The sequence below is a fragment of the Cyrtonyx montezumae genome, unplaced genomic scaffold (genome assembly GCF_038088225.1).
Source record: "Cyrtonyx montezumae isolate F1298 unplaced genomic scaffold, pur_monq_1.0 scaffold_36, whole genome shotgun sequence".
Classification (NCBI taxonomy): Eukaryota; Metazoa; Chordata; class Aves; order Galliformes; family Odontophoridae; genus Cyrtonyx; species Cyrtonyx montezumae.
In genome coordinates, this window is record NW_027072041.1 from 3,469,464 (window position 1) to 3,492,767 (window position 23,304).

The 23,304-nt window shown below is 36.9% G+C and overlaps 1 protein-coding gene across 1 annotated transcript in view; it reads right to left on the reverse strand.

Moving 5' to 3' along the window:
* Nucleotides 1-23,304, reverse strand: part of LOC136054268 (transient receptor potential cation channel subfamily M member 3) — a 412,018-nt gene that overhangs the window by 87,249 nt on the left and 301,465 nt on the right. The window contains exons 6-7 of the mRNA XM_065745453.1: nt 20,262-20,433; nt 4,444-4,618 (exon numbers count right to left, since the gene is read on the reverse strand). Of these exons, the coding sequence (XP_065601525.1) occupies nt 4,444-4,618; nt 20,262-20,433 (347 nt within the window). The remainder of the gene's footprint in view (nt 1-4,443; nt 4,619-20,261; nt 20,434-23,304) is intronic.

Sequence of the window (23,304 nt, forward strand, 5' to 3'; positions counted from 1 at the left end):
CATTGCATCTGAACTACAGTGTATTTGGGTAGAATATTTTTATGCATATACATAATATTGGTTTTTCACGTTTGGTATTCTCAGAATATAATTGCATTTTAGAATCATGTTTTCTGAAGTTGGGTAAGCATGCAGATATTGCTTTAGAGATCTTCTAACTTGAGCATTCTATTTAGTGCAGGGTCAACAGAAATAAACAAAAAGGTTCTCTGATAATATTGCAGGAATCACCTGAAATGGCATCACCACAGAAATAAGACCTATGGCAAATGAGAATAACATCTTCAGTGAAACAGGTCTTGAGTGTCCCACGTAGTAAATGGCTTGCTTGCTTTACATCAAGCAACCAGTATTCAATTCATTTTTTTCCTTACAGGTAGGAGTTTGTGATGATGAAATAGATTGCATTTATTCTGTTCGTGCTATTTTGTTTTTTCATGATGACATCAGAATACAGACATGGTTTACAGAAACTGAATGGGGTCATATCAGATGAGGAGATAACAGGTGTTTAAGTAAGATTACATTAAATATATTAGTAGAAAGACCACTGAGAACAGAGAAATAACTTCTCACAGGTTCAGATGAAAGCTGACATGGTCAGATCTAATTTCAGTGCATTAGCCTGAATACAAAACAGATTTTAATATTAAAAGAAAATATTTCACTTTCATTAGGAGCTTTAGGTAGAAGAAGTTCATGATCAAATTTGTTTGCAAGCAATGCAATATTATTTGGTCTAGATCTTGGTGTTTATGTTTCATTATTCACTATTGGTGTGAATACTTATCTTTACTAACTAATACATATTTAACACTTTCAAAAAAAAGATCCCCTTCTCACTGAATCCTGATCAGACTACTGCAGCTAATTAGAGAAGAAGCATGAACTTAGTAATTAGAATCAGAGGGGGATTTGGTGCCACTTCTATTTTTTGTCCTAAAACTATTAAATCTTCTCTTATTTTCTTTTTGTTACTGTCTCTGGGTTCTGCTTTGAAGACTTCCGGGTGCAAGGTTCAGATTCATCAGAGAATGCCTGGAAATCTTCTGAGGAGATCTGCTGTTGCCAAATAAAGATGTGGCAAGGGGGTCTATACGAGTGTGAGGCTGAAGAATTTCCAGCTTCTAACCTGTGTGATCAGCTAATGCTGACCCAGGTTGTCTGAAAATTTTGTTTCAGTTACCCACCCCCATTGTTCATTAAGTGTCAAGCACCCTGTCAGCCAGTGCCCAGAAGGGGTCTATATGGGAGCCAGGGTAAGAGCACAGCTCCCAGAGTACAGCAGTGTGTCCAGTAGGTCGTTACAAAGGCTGCTCAGGTGAGTGTGTACCAGAAAAAACAGTCTCCAGTATGGCAGTGAGCAACTCAGTTTCCTTGGTAGGATTTATTATCTTGCAAGGAGAAGTGATGGCGTGGTTGTCATGAGTGCTGCAGAGGAGGGATACAGACATTTTAGGAAAGATTGGAAAGATGAGAAGTTGGAGTCACCATTTCAGTAAGAAAATAGCTACAACACATGGAGCTTTGTCTGGGAATGTGTGGTGAGACAAGTGGAGCTTATGGTTAAGGATTAAAGAGAAGACAGGCAGAGTGACAATGTAGTGGCTAACCACTTCGGGCTGCGTGACCAGAAGAAACAAGCAGATGAGGCCCGCTACTGACAGCTAGAAATGGACTCATGTTTGCAGGCCTTGGTCTTCAGGGGGTCTTCAATCACACTGTTATCTGCTGGAGGGACAACACAGCAGGGCATAAGAAATCCAAGAAGTTTCCTGGAGAGCACTGACAAGTTCCTGACCCAACCAGTAGAGGAGCCCAGAAGCAAGGAGTCATCATTGAGGAAGTGATGGTCAAAAATAACCTCAGATCTCATGATCATGAGATGATGGTGATCAGCATTTTGAGGGGAGAGAGCAGGGCAAAAACCAAGACTTGGTCTTAATGAGAACGGATTTTGACCTCTTCAGGGATCCATCTGAAAGAATCCCATAGGATAAGGCTTGGAGGGAATGGTGATTCAAGAAATCTGGTAAATATTCAAGGATCCCTTCTTCCAAGCTCAAGAGCAACCCATCCCAATGAGCAGAAAGTTTGAAGAAAAAAAAAAGCCAGGAGGCCTGCATGGATAACAAGAATCTACTTTAAATTTAAAAGGGAGAATACAGACTGTAGAAGCAGGAAGGAATACAGAGACACTGTCAAAGTATAAGCAGATGAAGGTAGGAAAGAAAAAGTCCACCTGAGGTTTAAGCTGGAAAGAAATGTCACTGGCAACAAGAAAAGTCCTGTAAGTACATTGTTGACAAAAAGAAAGCTGTAAGAATGTTGTCCTGCTGCTGAACAGGTATGAATCCTGGTGACACAAGACATAGAAAAAGCTGAGGTACTGAGTGCCACCTCTGCTTCAGCATTTGCTAGCAAGACTGGCTAGTAAAGGGCATAGAGATCAGATGGTAAAAATCTGGAGCAAAGAAGGACAGCCTTGGTGTGATACTTAAGCAAATAGAACACCTGTAAGTTCATGAGACATAATGGAAATTACCCATGAGTACTGTGAGAGTGGGTTGATGTCATGGTGAGAACACTCTTGATAAGCTTTGGATGATTGTGGTGAAGGAAGGCAAATGTCACTTCTATCTCAAAACAACACAAGAAGGAGTATCCAAGGACTACAGTTAAGTTAGCTTCGTTTCAGTCCCTAGAAGGTTACAGAACAGCTCCTCCTGGCACATGAAGGAGAGTAAAGTCATCAGGAGAAATTAGCATGGATTTAACAAAGGGAAGTCATGCTTGACCAAATTCATAAGCATCTACAGTCAAAAGAGCAGATGATAGAAACTGTCTACCTGGATTTCAATCAGGCCTTTGACACTGTCATGCTTGATATCCTCACAGATCAGTTGTTGATTTATGAATTGGATGAGTATACAGTGAGGTGAACTGAAAACTGCCTGAGTGACCAGGCTCAAAGGGTGTGACAAGTGTCTCAAAGTCCAGTTGAAGCCCAGTAACTAGTGACGTGCCCCAAGAGTCAGTACGTTTAACATCTTATTTAATGATCAGGATCATGAGACTTGGCAAGTTTGCTGATGATGTTATACTGAGAAGATTACAGAGTATGCCATCAGGTTGTATTGCCATCCCAAGGGACCTGAATTTCTTGGAGAAATAAACTGACAGGAACCTCTCACAGTTTAGCAAGAAGTTCAAAGTCCTGCAGCTGGGGAGAAACAGCCCCAGGTAGTTGTACGTGCTGGAGGCCTCCCAGCTGAAAAGGAGCCTGGCAGAAAAGGTTCTGGGGATCCTGGCGATCACCAAACCAACCATGAAACAGAAATTTGTATTTGCAGAAAACACTACCATTATTATGGGCTGTATTAGGAGGATTGCTGCCAGCAGGTCAAGGTAGAGGGGTTCCTTCCACTCTTCTTAGAACTAGTGAAACTAATCCTGGAGTGCTGGATCCAGATCACAACTGTCTAGAACAAGAGAGATGCAGGCTTACTGAAGGGTGTCCATTGAAAAGTCAAGAAACTGACAAGGGAAATGGAGCATCTCTGCTCAGAGCATAGGCTAAGAGAGTTGGGACTGTTTAGCCTAGAGAAGTGAAGGCTCAAGGTGATCTGTGCCATGAAGAGGAGGTGCAAAAAAGATGGAGCCAGGCTCTTTTCAGTGGCACACTGTGACAGGACAAGAAGCAATGGGAACAAACTGAAACTTAGAAGGCTTCCTCTGAATATCTGGAAATACTGTGAGGGAGATGGAGCATTGGCACATGTTGTCCAGAGAGTTGTGGAGCCTTCATTTCCAGAGATGGTCTAGAACTGTCTGGAGATGGTCATGGACAACTGCCCAAGTAGGGAATTGGACCAGATGACCTCTAGAGGTCACTTTCAGCCTCAACCATTCTGTGATTCTGTGTCTGCATATGAATTTATAGGGCAGAGGAGAACAACAACAAAAAAAAACAAACACTAAACAAACAAAATTCAGTCATTCAGTCATAACATGCAATTTAGAAAGTATGAAGCACACTTTAAGCCTGATTCAACAAAAACACACCTGAATTTTCTTTAATAAATGTTAAATACTATGCTTGCTGCACTTTGAGTCTGCAATGAAAAGTGGGACAGTGTGAATGCAGATCAGTGCACAAACAGTTGTGAAGCTCTTGTGAGTACAGGCAGATGTGCAGAATTTTGACCCAAACTAGATCATATGAACATGCTGACTGGTGTAGGACTGGATAAAAACTGAGGATTGTAGTACACTTATAATTACAGAACTTCTGGAAGCCAGTTTTGAATAAAACGAAAATAATTATGCATGTTTTGTGAATCCCTTGACCTGCAGCATCAAGATAATGTGTTGCACATGTCCACATGCTACATCTTATGGCACATAACTACGTGATCTAGCCCTCAGTAGCAAATGACTTACCCTCCATCTTCAGAGTATTTGTGACCAAAGGCAAGTATGTCAGATGCCCGACCGCTGCCATCACATATCACCACAGGAACAGGAGGAGTGTCTCGGAGGTACTCCAGAACTATAGAGATAACATTGGGACCTCCTTCCACAATGAGAGCCACCACTGGAACGCCTTGACCAATTCCTGGAGTAAAAGAAAGAAAGAAACAAACAAAAACAAACAAAACAAAACAACAAAAAAGCAAAGCCAGCAAAGCAAACAAAACAACGGAAGACAGGAAAAAAAAAATCAAACTGAAATTACTTGACAGTGACTGTATAGAGTAATTTTAGAGAAAATGCCATTCAGAAAATCATAGCTTTTAAGGTCAGAAGGGATCACTGCAGTTATCTGGTCTGTTTCATTACATAAAAAAGGATTTCATAGAACTATCTTTTGTTTCAAATGCCATATTCATGGTTGAAATAGACCACATAAATTTTACAGGATCAAATCTTGGTTTGAAAACACAGAACAGTTACCACAATTCTTCCCTACTGTGCTTGAATCATAACATAGCAGTTTGCTTGCAATCTAATCTAACCTAATTGCATGGTATTTGTTTCCAATCATTGGTTCTTTCTATAGCAGTTTAGAAAACATCTCTACCATAGTATTTTTATTTCCTTACTAGATGCATTTTAAGGTTGCAGTGGTATAGCCGTGTAACCTTCACTTCAACAAACTGAAAATACTTGTGGCAAGCCAATGCAACACTTGTTTTCTAATCCTAGTTGGTCTCACAGTGTTTGAAATCTTCCCTAACTCATGAAGCATACTCTCTCAGCTGCCGATCACATTGGACAGTGCTACTGAGAGAGCAGAGCTAGTGCTTAACTGGAGGAGAAGCATATTTATTTTCAAAACTTGTACTATAATTAGGTGAGCCCGTTCTGAAAAAGTCACTAGATAGAATTCACCACAAGAGATTTAAGGATTTAGAGAAAGACAGTTTGACACCAGGGTGATGTTTAGATGACGAACAAACTTATATGCTTGCCACTTCCTGACCATTTGAGACTGGGGTATCCCAAGGGACTCGCGCAGTAGAACTAGCTGAGTATTTTCTGTTAGGTTTTCTTGTGAATACAAGGACTATTTTTTCTTTTAGACTTGCTTTCCCTAAGTACAATTATATGCACTCTGCACTAAATTTTGATATTTCATTGAAAAAATGGAGTTATCCAACCTGTCAATAGTTAGGTAGGCCAATAGTTAGGTACATGTATAGTGCTGGGCAACCTGCTTTAAGTGACCCTGATTGAGCAGGAGGTTGGATCTGATGATCTTCAGAGTCCTTTCCAATGTCAACTAGTCTGTGATTCTGTGATTCCTAGAAATCTGTGAAAGATCACAGAAGTAATATTCTCTGAATACACTGAAACACTGTTTTTTCTAAAATTCCAGGCTACCATTCTTAGGAAATGCATTATAGGCAGTAGCAAAGACGTGACCATGGGTGTTGTTTCCCAAAGAAATAAAAAGGCAAATGTTTTCCTGTTTCACAGAAAGCAGTAAACAACATACCATTCAGCTTTGCAGAGAAAGACTCATCATCATTTAAATGTCTAGAAAACTGTGGTGACATGAAGATTTGATTTTAAGTTTGCTCAGTTTCAGTTTTCTTTTTTGTGGCATTTTCTGTATAAGTTTAGGCTGTAGTAAAAAAAATCCTTCGCTTTTGTCTTTTGGAAGGAGGAAGAACTCTCTTGCCTAGCAGTCTGTATATTCTGACTGGAGAATGCTGCCTATTTTATAAACACGGCAAGGTTTGTCACTAAATAAACTACACTTGTTTCAAGACAGTAAAAATTGATGAAAACCAAAGGTCACATATACTCAAGAATAGTCACATACTTTTTTATCTTACTGAAAATAGTTCAAGAGCCAGTAAGAACATTTTTCTCAAACTTTCAAAGGAAACACCCAAACTGTATTCAAGGGCAGATGTATAACACCTCACATAAAGTTGCATACTACTATTTCTCATTTAATAGACCTCCATGTCATACTTGGAATTCTTAGCCTCCCTGGTGTAAATACATAAAGAGAGGCCGTCTCTCGTGACCAAACTAACAGAAAACAGAGAGAACAGCATTTTTTTCCCCCATATCATACAGTGTTCATGCAAAAAGAAGAAATATGAGAAAAAAGCTAGGCGTTAAGGCGAGTTCTTTGAGGCTCATGCCTATTCTAATTTGTAAAAGAATTACTTTTCCTTAGTGGACTGTAAGTATAGATTTTTGCAGAGTAGGTTATATAGGTAAGTGTTTCACAGAGTCAGTTATCATGTATATGGTTGGAATAATATTGCAAATAAAACTCCAATATAACACAAAAGATTTATACAATCAACCTAAAGGTTCATTAGTGTGTTACTACTGCCTTTGTGGCCAGCAACAGAGCTATTAAGATGCTTTCTTGCAATTGTGATTCCATGTAGGTATGTACATCCCAGAACATTCACTCTAATGTGCACCACTGGCAATGTTTAGGAACTGATGTTATTATATAGAAAAAGAATCCTATTTTTCTCTTGACACAGCAGTGCTGCATGAATTTGAAAACTAAAACAATAAACTAGAAGAAATGAATGAATTTGGAAATGGAAGAAAGAAAATATTCTGCATAATGTCTATGCAGTGTGAGAAGAGATTTTAAAAAATCTGTTTTGCACAAGCCTGGCATTATTTTCCCATTTCTTGGAAAACTATTAATATTTTATAATGTGAGTATACTTATAAATAATCTATAGCACTCCTATAAATTATTACTAGTTCTTTCTACAAAGAGCTAAACATGAGTTATCCATTGCTATCTAGACCAGTAGATGAATAAAATGGCTCATTTACTACAAAATGCATTTAGTATTCATGTAAGCCAGCCTGATTATAAGAATAACTGAGATACACCAGAAGGTTCTGTACTACTTTTAAGTAGTGCAGAGATCTATGAAAATAAAAATAAATAATAATAATAATAATAATAATAGTAAACAAAACTGAGAGGCTCTAGTTCACTGTCTCTAACAGAATGTTCTGAATTTCTACCTCTTATTGAGTAGTGGCATGTATAGATAAGCTGATTTCAAACAGGCCATCACAATAGAAATTTAATTTCTAACTTGCTTATGTTTTGAAAGAGGTCTACCATTTTGTTGGTGATGGCTGTATTTCCATCTGCAAAATTAAATGCTTGTTCTTTTACCATCTGACAATCCATATAAACAACATCCAAATAATAAAAAAATAAACAGACATGCATATGATAACATGCCTTCAAGTGTTTGCAGCTGCACAATGCACTCAGAGGCATGCATATAGACAATATTGCACAGACTGCTTAAACAATGACCAGATTAATTCCTGGGAATTAAGCCTTTATGAACACATAAATATGAGGCTGAAAAATTAATTTGCATGCAAAACCAGACAATTTAAAAACTGTCCCATAACACACAATTTTATTTAATAGGGACCTCTTTTTTTTGTTTTTCTTGATTTTCCCGCCTTCCTTTCCTGATTAGGTTGTTCCAGCTAATAGAATATGTTCCTATATTATAATAAATTAATCTCTCAGTAATAATAAGAAGAAATTCTGAGCTTTACTCTTTTAACTCCTGTTAATCTGGACAACCATTTTCTTTGCACATATGTCAAGAGGTACTTCATGACATTCATACCTCTGGAGTAAAAACTGCCTGAGTTCCAGGGTTGTTTTGAATGTCCTGTACTGTTGCCTCTCTCTTGGAGAATTGGTGCTCTTGCTAGCCTGCAGATGCTTGTGTTATTCTGAGGCATGACTTGATCCCACCCTTGGCTGCAGCCTAATTCAGCAGTCTGTGTTGAAAAGCTGGCCTATGTGTTTGTAACAGTAAATGTGGAGGCAGTCAGTAAGCAAGCAAAGTAACACAGTAAAGCAAGCAGGAATATATTTTCTTTTAGTGTACTGGAAGTTATCATCCCTCACCTTACAGATTGTATCTCATACACTTTCACATAGGATAAGCAGAATGGGAAACTTCAAAAATACAAGGGTTTAATATGGTAACCAACTCATACTTGAGTTAGAACTTGGATCCAGAAATGTATCTAGTCCTAATAAAACACATGCTGAGCATGTGTATTACAACTTAATTATTGACAGGAGTCTTGATACCTGCAGAATTTGTTAAGCACTGAAATATTCATCTGATTTTGTTTGTCTTTCTACAGATGTTCCAGATATGAAACAAAACTAGACTGCATTTGATAGTCATGTAGATGAATATATGACTACTTGAAATGAAAAATCCATTAGAAGTTCATGAAAACATATATTTACACATATAATTCTAACTAGGAATATAAATAAAAAAATAACGTAGAAACCGTGAGTCTCTAATCCTAAAATTAGTGCCAGTGTAACAAATCCACAATTACATCAAATAGATGATGTGTTTCTCACAAACAGACTATTTACTTGACAGTCAAGGTTTCAGTTCAGGACTTTTTAATGCAAGGAATGTTTTTCAGAGACATTTACCTAAAATCCCATTTAATTGTCAATAGAAATCTCATTAAGTATTTTGAAGCTCAACAAAAATGTTAATGCACTCCTTGACAATTTTGAACTAAGTTTTTATAAAATTTGATCTTAACTTCAGCCTAAATATGCGAGAAGAAGTATGATTTTTGACTGAGAATCAACTAATAATCTTTAATAATTTATATCTGAAACACAGAAAAAAAAGATTTATTATATTTTGCACTGTGTTAGACTTTTGGAACCCTGAAATTCAAGTTGGAAAACCTCTTTTCTAGGAACTCACATAAAGAAAACGAAAGAAAGCACTCAGCACTACAAAGAAATCTTGGAAGGTCAACTTCTTGTCCCTACTTCATGGGGCTTACAGAGTATGCAACACTGTGTTGCATCAACAAAGATGAAAGAAACACTCTACGTGAATCTTGTGGTTCTCAGAAGCACGTTGGTCTGAGTGTTTGCACAGCACTTGGACATCACTGTGAGAAGTAATTACACACAGAAGATAAGCAATTAAATGTGCTGTGGAATTTTAATGAGCAGGAGGCCACTCAGTGTGAGTTTAAGAGTTTGAGAGGAATAATTTTAAATTTCTGGACTATTATTTGCCTTACAGAAATACTGAGTCAATAGACACTGCACTTCTTTCACTTGTTAATAGTGTGCCTAACCACAGGGTAAATGCTGTTTAAACAGATTTAAAATGGTTCTGGATTTAAAACAGTCTTTTAAAAGCTTGCCCATGTAAACAACTGTGTCTTTCTCATCTTTGGACTTCTCTGTGGCACTGTGTATGACCCTAATTGCCTCAAAAAACTTCAGTGATGACAAAGAACATCCTGAAATAGCCCATACCCTTCTTTTTAGGTTAGCCTTAAAGTACATTACAAGTTTTTTTTTTTTTTTTTGTTATTTATTTATTTATTTATTTATTTACTTCCAGGCTACAGTTTTCAGCCTTCAGGCCCTCTAAAAGGCCTGAAAATGCCTCTGGAGGCACATGAAACTAAAATATGAATATAAAAAAGACCACCTGCATTATATAAAGATCTGTTTCTCCCATCTCTACAAATCATAGCAGCAGTGTGCTTGCACCCCAAGGTCTGTATTGGCTGCTCCAAGCATCATGAGTTTAAAGAAGAGCCTTTCAGTGATTAAACATGGGCATAAGGTAGACTCTGGCAAATTTTGTGAGTTTGGCCTTCCTCCGTCTGTTCCCTACTACAATCAAAACAAGATTATTAGCTATTAAATGAACATGACTGGAAAAAAAAGAGTGTAGCCTTCACAGGATGATGGAGATGGATACTGGGTCTTAGCATGCAGAGAAGCAAACCCCAGCTGCTATACCCAACTCAAATTTAGTTTCACAGAGCTGCCCTTCTTACAGTGAGCTGTCCCTTTTCCCCACCACTTATTTCTGGTGTTCTCCCAGAGAATAACCATATGCTTACTTATTCCTGTTATAGTAGAGATGAGATAGATTTCATTTAATCCTCAAAAAGACAATTCATTAATGAGAGTGCATATAGCTACAGGCCTATAATTATTATTTTTAATTAAAAAAAAAAGCAACACAAACTTGAAAAATTTTATCCTCTTCTGAATGATGTCAACAAATTTCTATTTTAATAAATTAAGAGATCTTCCAGTTGTTTGGAGACTCATTACATTACATGCCCTATGTCTAAGGAAATGTGAGTGACCTGGCAAACCAATGCAACAAATTCTGAGAATACTTGCTATCTTTCTCAGATTCACGAAACTAAAGGATTATGTGTAACAGTGTAACACAGAACCATTGCTAACAAGCAAAAGTTCAGAAGCTTCGACTTACTTTTGCTTTTCAATTTATTTTTTCTCTTCTTCAGCCACAGGCTCACTGAATCACATTTGTTACCATTTATCTTTTCTTTTCCATGCTTCCAAAACATACTTTAAAATTACTAGTACAAATTCTATTTTGTTCAGCTTTATTGTTTCCTTTGCAGTTTGCATTCATTCTCCCTGTTTTCCTTGTTATGGTCACTTTCATCTTCTGTTATTATTCTGATTTTCTTTTTGGCATCCCAGTCACATTTTCATCTTTTGTCTGGTCCCCTCTGCAAAATACATAATCCCACTTTATCTCTTCTATTTTTAATTCTCCTCTTTATTGAGAATATGATCTCATTTAATTTGTCCCAATCTGTTCTTCTGTCCTCATCTCAGTTCTTTCATTTTCAACTGTCTAGAGCTCCTTCCTCATCAGTCTAAACATACTTTGTGATATATGTATGACATATGTAAGATACATGTGATATATGTACATTATGCATTAGTAGTTAGTAATCATCTCCTCATTAAGTTTCTCTCATTTTCTCCTCTGTCATTTTTTGACCGTCTCCAGCTACATGTCTCATTGAAGGTATTGCTCCTTGAAGGCTTGTCTACTGATAACTGCTACTGTTACAGGTATACAGAAGTAAGCAAAACTTATAACATACAAGCACCTAGCCTCCCAGAAATTTTTTTTTTTTCAGTGGAAAGATATTTTTTGGAGAATATGTGTGGCCTCCATCCTTTTGGGCAAATGAGGTAAATTTCAGTGAATTACCAGATAGAACACTTGCAGGTCTCCTCCTCTAAATTTCAGTACCTCATAAATAGTGGGAAACATGTTCCTCAAGCAATATAAGCCATGTTGGAGTGGTAAGCAACTTGGAGTGGAGCAAAACCAAACACTGTCACTGATATCTATCCAAATATTATATGTGGCATTGACAGACAAGTCTGTGAATGTTCCAACATCTGGAACATGCCTTCACTTAATTTGGGCTTGATCCTTAAACTAACAATGAGATAGAAAAGTTAAAAAATGATGAAAATTTTGTGATTCCTTATTTCTGTTTTCATTTCTGTCTTTTCAAAATGACAGAAAGCGTAGTAAGTACTCAAAACAGGCAAGACATTGTGAAACTAAACCTTCACGTTTCTGAGTCTCAGAAGCCCGCAACAACCAATTTGGTTACCTTCTGTCATTCTGCAGGATGGGAATTGAAGCTGGCATTAAGTTAGAAGATTTAGAAAAGATTACAATATTGAAAGTTTCAATCAAAACATACCAAATCTGTCATAGTAGCCACATATTTATTAGGCTAACACATCGTGATCTAACTTGTTTTGCTCTTCTAGGAGCTCCTCAGCTATAGGTGATGGCCTAGATGACTCAAGAACAATTGCAATTTCAGTAATTTTCTGTCTTCTCTTCCTTCATACTTCCCATGGTTCCTTTAGATGTAAGCACTTTCATGTACTGAAGCAATCTCTTTATAAAGATAATAAAGTAGCATAACCATATTTTACACTGGGGAGTTTTTCTTGTTATATTTTGGACATACTCTGTATACTGGACGCTCAATAATCTCAGAAAACTATTTCTCCTTTCTCACTTGTTCTGGAAAATGAATAGCAGACTTTCTGCTTTTTGTTTAGTTTAATGTCTTTGTTCTGGTAATTGCAACAAATTCAGTAAGTCTAAAATCTCTGAACAGTGAACACTGTAGAGATGAACAGATCAATTTGCTTTTGCTTGTATATCAATATGTTTTCAACAAACACATTTGCTGAATGTCAAACCAGTGAAAGGATCATACAGATTCTATTGTACTCTATCACTGCTTATGTATCTGTGCTTCAAGAATAGTTTTTTACTGGTATGTGTTTCCTCAGATGTTTTTGAGATATTTTTTACTCCAGTGTCTGAACTAACAAAAATTTCAAAGAAAAAGGCTCATGTTTCTAACCTCTAACAATCCTCAAACTTGTCAAAGAGTTTTGAGGTTTCCCCAGATTTCCAAAAACTCTAATTTACAGCAACCTCCCTCTCCTGGAAGGAAGTTTCTACCTACATATTTCTAGATATGCTGTTATGGAAATGCGCCTAGAGCTGAACAGAATATGAAAGAAAAATCTGAAACAAATGAAAATTCCAATGTATTTGATGATGGTGCAATGGTCAGAGAAGATGCCAGTGATGACAGTTGAACGTCCCTTTGCCTTCCCAGCCCCCTTCATATATTCTCAGGCATAGGATGACAAAGGGAAGTCCACGGGTCACATGAACAGACATAGTTGACACATTACTCTCTCCAAATTGCCTCATCTATCCAATTAAACCACCCAACATTTTGATCATTTTTTTTACTAAGGAATAGTCTCTTCTCACAAACCTACCAGAACCAAAAGTGGCATCTGCCAACTCAATAACATGAACCCTTGACAAAATTGTAGTTGAGAAAATGTGTTTGGTTTTTCTTTTTATTCTTTTTATTTTATTGAATGTTGCTTTCACATGAAGATGAAGCGTAATGTTATGTGTGCAAGTCTGTGGGGATGGATGATATGCACCCTAGGGTTTTGAAGAATTGACTGACGTGGTTGTTAAGCCACTCTCCAGCATATCTGAAAAATTATGGCTACTGGGAGAAGTCCCTGTTAACTGGAAAAAGGGAAACATCTCTCTCATATTCAAAAAAGTGAGAAAGGAAGACCCAGAGAACTACAGACCAGTGAGCCTCATGTCTGTGCCTGGGAAGATCATGGAACAAATCCTTCTGGAAGAGATGTTACAGAACATGGAAGACAATATACCATCCAGAGGGACAAATACATGCTTCAACAGTGGGCAAATGAAAATTTAAGGAGGTTTAACAATGTCAAGTGCAAGGTATTGCACTTGGGTCAAGGCAATCCCAGATACAAGTACAGACTGGGAGAACTCTGAGAGCAGCCTTGTGGAGAAAGAGCTGGGGCTTCTGGTGAAGAAAAGCTCAACATGAGCCAGCAGTGTTCTTTTGCAGCCCAGAAGGCCAACTGGGCTGCATCAAAAGAGGGTTGTACAGCAGGATGAGAGAAGAGATTGTTCCCTTATGTCTGCACTCATGAAGGTCCATCTGGAGTATTGTATCCAAGCCCCTCGGACAGGAAGGATGCAAAGCTGTTGGAGTGGGTCCAGAAGAGGGCCATGAAGATGATCAAAGGAATACCTCTCCTATGAAGAAAGGTTGAGTGAGTTGGGCTTGTTTAGCCTGGAGAAGAGAAGGCTCTGTGGAGACCTTACTTTGGCCTTCCAGTACTTGAAGAGAACCTTCAAGCAGGAGAGGGACTGGTAGTGACAGGACAAGGAATAATGGCTTTAAACTAAAAGAGGGTAGATTTAGATTAGATGTAAGAAAGAATTCTTTGACAATGGTGAGACACTGGAACAGGCTGCTCACAGAGGCTGTGGATGTCCCATATCTAGAACTGTTCAAGGCCAGGGTTGAATGAGCAGACAGACTGATCAGGTGGCTGGCAATCCTGTCTATGGCAGGGTGTTGGAACTAGATGATCTCTGTGGTGCCCTCCAATTTTAGCCATTTTATGATTCTATGATCATATAGGTAACATTTAAAGTGTTAATATCACAGTATAAAAGCGGGAAATGTAAACTAGTATTGAAGACCACTAAATATGCCTGTTGGGCCAACTTCAATATAAATGGTGGATTTGCTTTAACATAATGGTACAACTTGCTCTTCAAAATATTGTGATACAGTCTGCCTATTCCAGGAGGGTGGCCATCAATATGTAGAGCAGTCTCTTCTGATCTATAATCCATACTTGGCTTTGAAGAAGAAATCACTTTGTCCATTTTTCAAATCTGTAAGCTTCTTTCATGCTAAAAGAGTGTGCTGATTTAATAAGTTTATGAAAGATACAAAAAAAAAATCTGTCTATTCAAAACATTCTGATTTTGGAATCCATTTACAATTTTTATAAAGGATTTTTATAAAGGATATTCCCCTTTATAACAGTTCCTGAAAAAGAAGCTAGAAGGTAGCAGTCTTAAGAAGAATAAAAAATTACTACAGTGAAAAATATCACCCTCTCTCTCTCTTCACATCCCTACATCACCTAGAAAAGGCGATATTATCCTTTCATGTTATCTTCATTCTTCATGGTAGTGAAATCCTTTTGCCTCATCACTGCTTTTCCCTTCCCCAAGGTTATATTTCATGCTGCAAAATGGCATATGTCTAAGTAGTCCAGACTTACAAGTAAATAAACCTCTATTAAGTCATTAGAATAATCAGTAGACCTTATACATGTAAATCCTCGAGGGTAGCTGTTAACTCTAATTTGATCACTGTTTCTTCAATGGTTAGGCTCCTTCTATTTCCAAAACAAATAAAATCTCTGTCAGAGAGACAATATACTACTACTAGTAGTATTCTGTCCAAGACTTAAATCTTTTTATAAATGAGGTTCAAAAAATATTTCCATTTTGAAGAAAAATGCCACTCGCAAAAGATCAATATGCATTAAAGGCTATTTGTCAGATCTGTAGATATCACACAAACTTCTTACTCAGCCCTCTAAACCACTACTAAGAGCACCTTGCTCCTTTATAACACATGCTAAACACAAATTTAACTACCAATTTGTAGGTACTGATTCTGGTAACAGATGTCTGTTCTCCTAAAATAATCTGAAATTATTCCTAATTAATTCACAAACTCTTTCATGAAAACTTTTAAATAGGTTACATGTGATTATCTTATGGGTATAAGCCATTTGTAAATCCCTTTCTCTACTGCTCTGAGAAGTACACTTAGGGAAGGGAAGTTGTGCATTCATGATAGAAATGGCTTGGCAATCATGCTGAAATCTCTTTAAAGTAATAACTCAGTTAAACTACAGTTTAACTGTGTATAATTCAGTTAAATAATTCAGTAGAAACTAAACCATAAAGAGCTCTCAATGCAAACAGCAGTAATGAATAGCATATTGTGTATTTGGAAACATTAGTTCAGAGCAAAAAGGGTAAAATTCAAGGAGGGAAATTTGAAGAGAGATTCTGTAAGCATCAATATATCACCTTCTCATGTAATATGAACTATTTTTATTTTTTATAATAAGAAAGTGCTACTCCATATATTCCCAAAATAGGCAAAACTAATGGCATATCAATCTAATACAGTGACTTTTTGCCTGAAAATGAGTAATAATCTTAAGATCAGACTTATCAGCAGAATACTTTCCAGCATCAAATGCAGAAGGAAGTGAGTTTAACTTTTACCTTTCTCTCTTCTTTTCTTTTTTTTTCTTTTTACTAAAAAGGTAAAAACACACTCAATATTTAGAAGAAACATAGATCCCTACTTATTCTGAACAAAAGTTGGTGCTGAAATTTAAGATTTTAGAATGATTTTCATGAAGAAATAGGGTAGGAACTTGAGGGATACACATGGATTTTAGAATAATAATAATAAAATATGAAGACTATAATAAGTTGGAAGAATATTTATTGAGGCCTATTCAAAATAACCAGTAAACCTAAATTTATACAAATTTTGAAAAAGAGTAATCCAGTATCTGTCTACACAAATCTGAGGGGGCATTAAAAAGTTTTAGAATCAAACTCTTCTTGCTTAGTCCTGCCAATATAGGGTAAAATAGCCATAAATAGCTGTTTGGAAGCTCTTGACATCAACAAGGGTGAGGAAAGTCCCCACAATTTTTGATGAAGCTCAGATAATAGATGGTGGAGTACATATTACTGGAAGTTTTCAGACTCGGCTTGACGAAGTTGTGGATGAGCTTACCTAGCACTGGTGATAGTCTACTTTGAAGGAAACTTACACTACTCATATGCAGAACCTTCAGAGGTCTGTTCCAGCCCATAGCAAATCATTCTTTTCAGAACAGTTTCAATATTCACTTTTGAACTTGAAACAGTTTTTGAGAAGTTCAACTCACTTTTATCATTTCTCGCTACAAAATGATTCACTTTGAAACCTCATGCTTTGGGAGAACTGTAAACATTTGCTGGACTGTTAAGGTTCTCTTCACTTGTGAAAATAAAAAAAAAAAACTTCTAAACACTGAAGTTTCAAATTGACCTCTAGCGAAATGCACAACTAGGTTACTCTACTGAACTTGGAAACTCAGACTAACCTGAAAATGCACTCTCTGTTTTCCTGGGAAGCATTTGGGGGCAGAATCAGGGCTATAGCAGTGGTGTCCGCCGAATAGGTGGAGGGGAAAACAAAGTATTTTTCTCTACTGGTTACAAATTCACAGGGGTATAAGGCAAGTCTTTGTTACTATTTAACAGTGACATTCATTTAGGAAATACTGTTGAACAAGTGCAAGTGATGAATTATTAAAAACAGTTTTATTGGAATTATGTGGCATATTTACTGGCCTGATTTAAACTCAGACTTAATAAGAGAGACTGCTACTTTCTCATCTCTTTTAGGGTAGTACAGCTTTCCGTGTCTTTTATAGGTGTAATTTTACTGCTGTAAGCTAGAATTTTTTCTTTGTGAATAACATACGATCCTAAACATCTAGAAGAACTATAATTGTACCGAAAAAATTGTACAGCTGAAGCACAGGAAGGAAAATAAAAAGTGACAAGACTGACATGTAAGAGTCAGGCAGGCTTAAAAATATGAATAAAATATGCTTTTAGTACTATTGCCCAAGGACAGGCCGTGAAATAAGAATTTACAAACTGTTTATTTGTTCCAGAACCTGTTCTGTTTTCTAGTCTCGTGTTGTTGCTTTTTTTTTTTTTTTTTTTTTGTGTGTGTGTGTGTGTGTGTGTGTGTGTTTTGTTTTGTTTGTTTGTTTTTGTTTGTTTTGGTGATTTATGAATAATTCCACCTTTCCCAGCTCTCCAGAGAACAAAAATCTGATGCTGTCAGGGTTTTAATTCCACTTTTACACTTACTAATGCAAAATATGCACAGGTGTGCACAGACACATTCCCACTCAGATCCCCTTGCAGCACTGACCCTGCACACACAAGTCCAAGGATCTCTACTGCTCTGCTAGAACCAAGGGTAAGGAAGGTCATCAAAAAGTGGCCATCTGTTTGGCTTGGCTGACCCAACAGGGCAGGTGGCCCTTCTCTCATCCATATGGTCACCCTTCTATTAACTAGAGGCAAAACACCACTAAATCACCTTGTTTAAAAACAGAAGAAAGTGAAACACAGCATAAACAAAGAACTTCCTAATCTTTACAGTGCTAGTAATTTCATTTACTGAAGCTACACTGTCTCTCATAATAGAAAATAAAAATTCTGGAAGTAATAGAGTCAGGCAGTACAAATCTCACCTGCCATGTTCCTTCTCAGTAGCTCTTTCACTTTTCTTATTTTGAAGAATTACTGTGAGACCTGAGTGTTTTTGTATTATAAGAGAGTGATTTAGCAGGAAGAGGTTAAATGCTTGAGTTGGTCTGTAGCATGGGAAAAGGGAAAAGAAAAGGAAGATGTATATTCTTGGGCATGGGGTGGGGGGATGCAGGGCTGCAAAGAGAAACCAGATATGAGAAATCTTTCCTTTTTTGTAGGTTTTTTATGAGGTCATAAGAGCTAACAAGATTTGGAGTTTAGCCACTTTTCAGAAGATAAATGTTTTGTATAAGTCTGAATTGCGTTAAATCTCTGAAGAGATTTATTTTTTTAATATGAAGCTTCTCTCAACAATAAAAAGTTATGCTGTTAACCACTTATGCTGACAATTTTCTTATAAATGTCCCATTTATGGCACATTCTTCTACAGCGTGACTATGTCATATATGCCATTTTCCAGTATGCCTCTCTGGTTAGCTTCGGCTTAAATCATACTATCTCCATCTGATAAGAACACTCACAAACACGCAACTTTGAAGACATACACACTTGTGCATACTCACACACTATCTGAGAAAAAGAAATTTTACACAGATATCATCAAACTAAAAAAGCCTGGACTGCTATCATTTTAATTTACTGCTGATTCCAATCAATTGATTCACATAGTGGTGTTGAAAAATCTAAGTAGAACACAATTTTAGTTTAAGCACAGACTAGATTCATGATATAGAAAGCTTTATCAAGCACTGCTGAAATGCTAGTCTTTGTGCATCGTATTGTGCCTGCCTGTAATTTATTATCCTCTCATACTTGAATGATTAGATGTGTTTCTCAATCTCACTCCAATTTCAAGTGTCTGTTTCACAAAAAAAATCACCCTTCCTAGCCTCAAAATTGAACATTTATGGAGAGTTATCAGCAAGAAAAACCTGCATATGGTCACTTTTGAAAAAATAGTTCCATTTTCATTCCTAAAGGTAGATTATGCTGGTAAAATGCTTATGTTTGCCTGGATTGAAGGTCTTTTCCAACCTGAACAACTCCACGATTCTAAGATTGAAAAAAAAATTCTACCTGCCAAAAACACAGCTGAAAGTTTGTTCCCTAAAGTAGGTACTCACCTCAATTTACACAACTAAGCCTTTTCTTTTTCAGTAACACTAAGCTCATAGTAAGTAGGAGCAAATAATCAAAATAAAAACATCTTAAAAGAACTAAATGTCATATCTAACTTAAGGTTCTGTAACACTACAGAAATATTACTACCAATATTGATACATTATATTTTATTTTACCTAATCAAAAGTATTAACCTAAATGTTTTATTTAATTATTTATTTGTTATTTTATGTAGAAAAGAAAAAATATAACTATGACAGAAAACCTTCTGCTTCAGTGTAATAATGACATGAAATGTGCTATCCCAAAATGATTTTAAATGGATAGATCAAAGGACCACCTGATCTTTTATTCTGTCTCTAGCTGTGGTCAATGACAGCTGTCTAGAACTAGTAAATATAATGTAAACACAGAATAACACTTTACAGGTAACACTCTCTGCCTTTAAATAATGATGGCTCTGTGCCTGCTTGATTGCACAGTAATTTCTCCTTCAACTTTTCTGTGTAGTACAAATTTCACATATGTCCATACATCTGCAGACATTGCAAATTGCAAAGATTTTGTCACAAACCCTCACTTTTTGTCACTCTTTTATCTGCCTTTACAGGTCACCTCAGTGGTCTTTTCCAACCATAATGATTCTGTGATTATGAAATGAAGGGACCAGAATTGTATATATTTTTGAGGAGATGGAGGGTATCAAACATCTACGTTGAACCAGAAGAGCTTTGACAAATACTGTCTGAAACTTATCAGAAACAAATTAATTTATCCTTCTGTGCTGCAATCTTGCATACACTACCTCAAAACCAAATTTTATCAGCTTTATTCACCATTATTTGTGATCTCTTGCTCATGCATCACATTAGATAGTAGACAATGCTTCCTGAAATATACAAAACTTACTGCCTATTTAAAATAACTTTCTTTGATGTAATTGTATTTATAAAATAAAAAAATGTTACTCACGTGTATTTATCTTCTGAAGTGAAATGTGCTTTTCCAGCTGTCTACGAAGTTTCACCTCTGCCCCATATTTTCCAGTAGTGCCATTGTCAGCCAAAATGAAATGTGAATGCATACTGTTGAGTACTGTCAACTTACTCATGGGATTGGACATCGTCTGGTATGGTCGGACAACCTGCAATTTGAAAACAGAGGAAAAAATAGTACTAAACAGAAAGGATCCTCTGAACTGTATGAGTTATAAGACACTAGTTGCCAAAATGATGAAAACAAAATTCTTTGCGAAAGACTATTGAATTACTGCACTTGAGCACTGCTGTCTTCTTTGTGTAAAATAAAAAATAACCTTTGCACTTCAATCTTTTCACATTTAGAAGTGTGGGAAATAATGATCTTTTAGATGTTGACATTATTTAAAGAGTAATTTGTTTCAGTGGTATCAGTGGACACTGTTCTGGAAGCAATTCCAGCTAATAGATTCCAAAGGTCTGTGTGAACACACATATGATGTACTCCCTCTTTGCTGCTGCTTTTCAAGAGTACTTCAATAAATCTTGTCTTTCAGTTGAGCTCTTTGTTTCCTTTCTTCACAGTTCCCAGCAGCACCATGCCTCTGTTATAGGTCATTGCGAGCCACCAGCATTGGAAACCTTTCACATACATTCCAGTATGGGTATAGACATGACATTACACCATAATTTCAATTTATTTGAGAAAAAACCCAACAAAACCAACTATGGCTCATTACAAGATAGTTAACTATACTGACAATAACTTTAGAAAGTTTCCATTCAGTAGGGAACTTGCAACACTTCCTTTGATTAGTTTGAGCCAGAAAAGCTTTTTTTGCAGATAGCAGATTAAATTGCTGCAGTTCTACACCATGCATAACCTTTGGTCAGAACCAAGCAATAGTACTCATCCATGTTTGATTTTCAGCTACCTTGGTGGATTTCCAATGACATGTATAAGGATGCACTGATGTGACAAAAGAATTGCTGTTGTGCTGAGGGCTTATGGCTGATCAGTCAAAGACCTTTGCTGGAAATACAGTCCAAAGTTTTTTGTATGTTTTCATTTTGAAATACAAAATTCCTGGCAGTTTGGATGATGAAGCTCTGACTAAAAAAATGCCAACCTGACATGTTACAAAACTTAGCTCTAATATGCTTCTTCTGTAAGGTATTTTCTTCACAGCTCTAGCATTGTACTTTAGGGAAATCTAAAAACAAATCTTGCTCTTCTCAATGTACAAAACCATTTTCTCTTATCTTGACAAGACTACTTGCAGACAGAAATTAACTTACTAATTTCTTTATAAGATTAATCCAGTTTTTTTTGTTCAAAAGAGTTATCCAATCAGTAAATAATTATTTATAAATATAATGTGTTAGTCTTTGCTCAGAGATCCCTTTCTCTCTGTTTCGCTTGTGAATTCTTGCATCACATTGGTCAACTCATCAATGGCAAGTGGAAACTCACAGACATATGCAAAACAGTTTCACAGAGGGTATTCATTAAGCTATCTGAGGGCAGCTGGCCAACAGAAAGGCAGGACTGCAGGAACAGGTGATAGCTTTGGCTCAAGTTTCTTTTATACAATTTCTTTTGGTATTCCATTCATAAATTTTACAAGGCAGCACAGCTTTACACTATCAGTATGTTGTTAGATGACCCTTGTTAACTAGCTTGTACACAAAAAAAACATGACTCACATGCTACTATCAGAAAGAATACAGAAAGAATCTCACATTAACAAAATCAAGCTAAAACAATTACATGCTTAGCAGCTGATATCTACCCTCTTAAAACAGAGGGGACAGGACAGCAAGGCCTCTCAGAAGAGGAATTACCTGAGTTGCCTATTCATGGTTCAAACACACGAAAGACAATCAGCTGCTGTGAATGTAGTTTTACTGAAGAGTTGTGTTCTATCCTCAAGAGCCACGGCTCAGGATTTTATATGGTGATAGCTTGACTTGATTTTCTAATGGCATCACCAAAGACTCTACTTCCTGACTTGGTAATGCTCCTTGAGTGCAGAGTAGAAGGTTATCCTTTGATTCTATGTTTGATGATTAACTGCAAGGTGAATCATATTTATAAAATTTATCAATCGGAAAACAAGAATACAATTATTTTCAATTGTCCTGTTTACAGCATGTATAGTTGAACAACTGAAAATCCTTTTTTAGTAATAAAGTTCATAAACTACGATCAGACTTCTATCATGATTAAAGGGTAAGCAAAATCCTCAGGAAGGCAACAAAATCTTAAGCTTTGAGGTAAACTGCTTTACCAGAACACTCAGCAGACTTTCAGTTTCACACTCTTGCAGCTCTCATACCTTTGTTCTTTCAAATCTCCTACATTTTATAGGCAAGATAAAAGGCTGGGGAAAGTTTAACTTTAATCTCTTCTCATCCCCTTTGCGGCCTGAGAAGAGAGAATAATTTTCATCCTCTTTCCGCATCAAGAGGTGGGAATAATGCCCCCTGGCAACATTCTCTGCAGAGTTTAAAGGAAGCATTTATGCTCAAGACAGCCCTTATAAAAATTGGATAATAACTGTGAGAGCAGTACGCTCTGATGCAATAGCCACACTGCACAAGTTCCCTGTGCTGTCAATAGGTGAGAAGGGTCAACTGCGATGCTTGTCTCTGCCTCCTGAGGAGACAGAAAGCTTAGATTAAAAGCACTAATTCACTTCTACATTCCCCATGGCCACATGATACTGAGTGTAGGGACAGCACCTTCAGGTATCTCAAAAGAGACAATGAGAAAGAATGTAATGAGGTAATCAGTGACAGAAGAGAAATGAACCAGCTGCTGGAGGCACCAAGGTAAAGGACAAGGGGGATCATTGACATTGGCTGGTGATCTGATGCAGTAAGACAGACCCTGGCTTGTGTCCAGGCCTGTACCACACCTCCTAACACATTCCTCCACCAGTCTCAAAGCATGCATGTGTCACGCAGTCCAACACACAAATCTAGATGCATACCAGGCTTTTACAGAAAACTCAGTGTATTCAGTGTAATGGTGC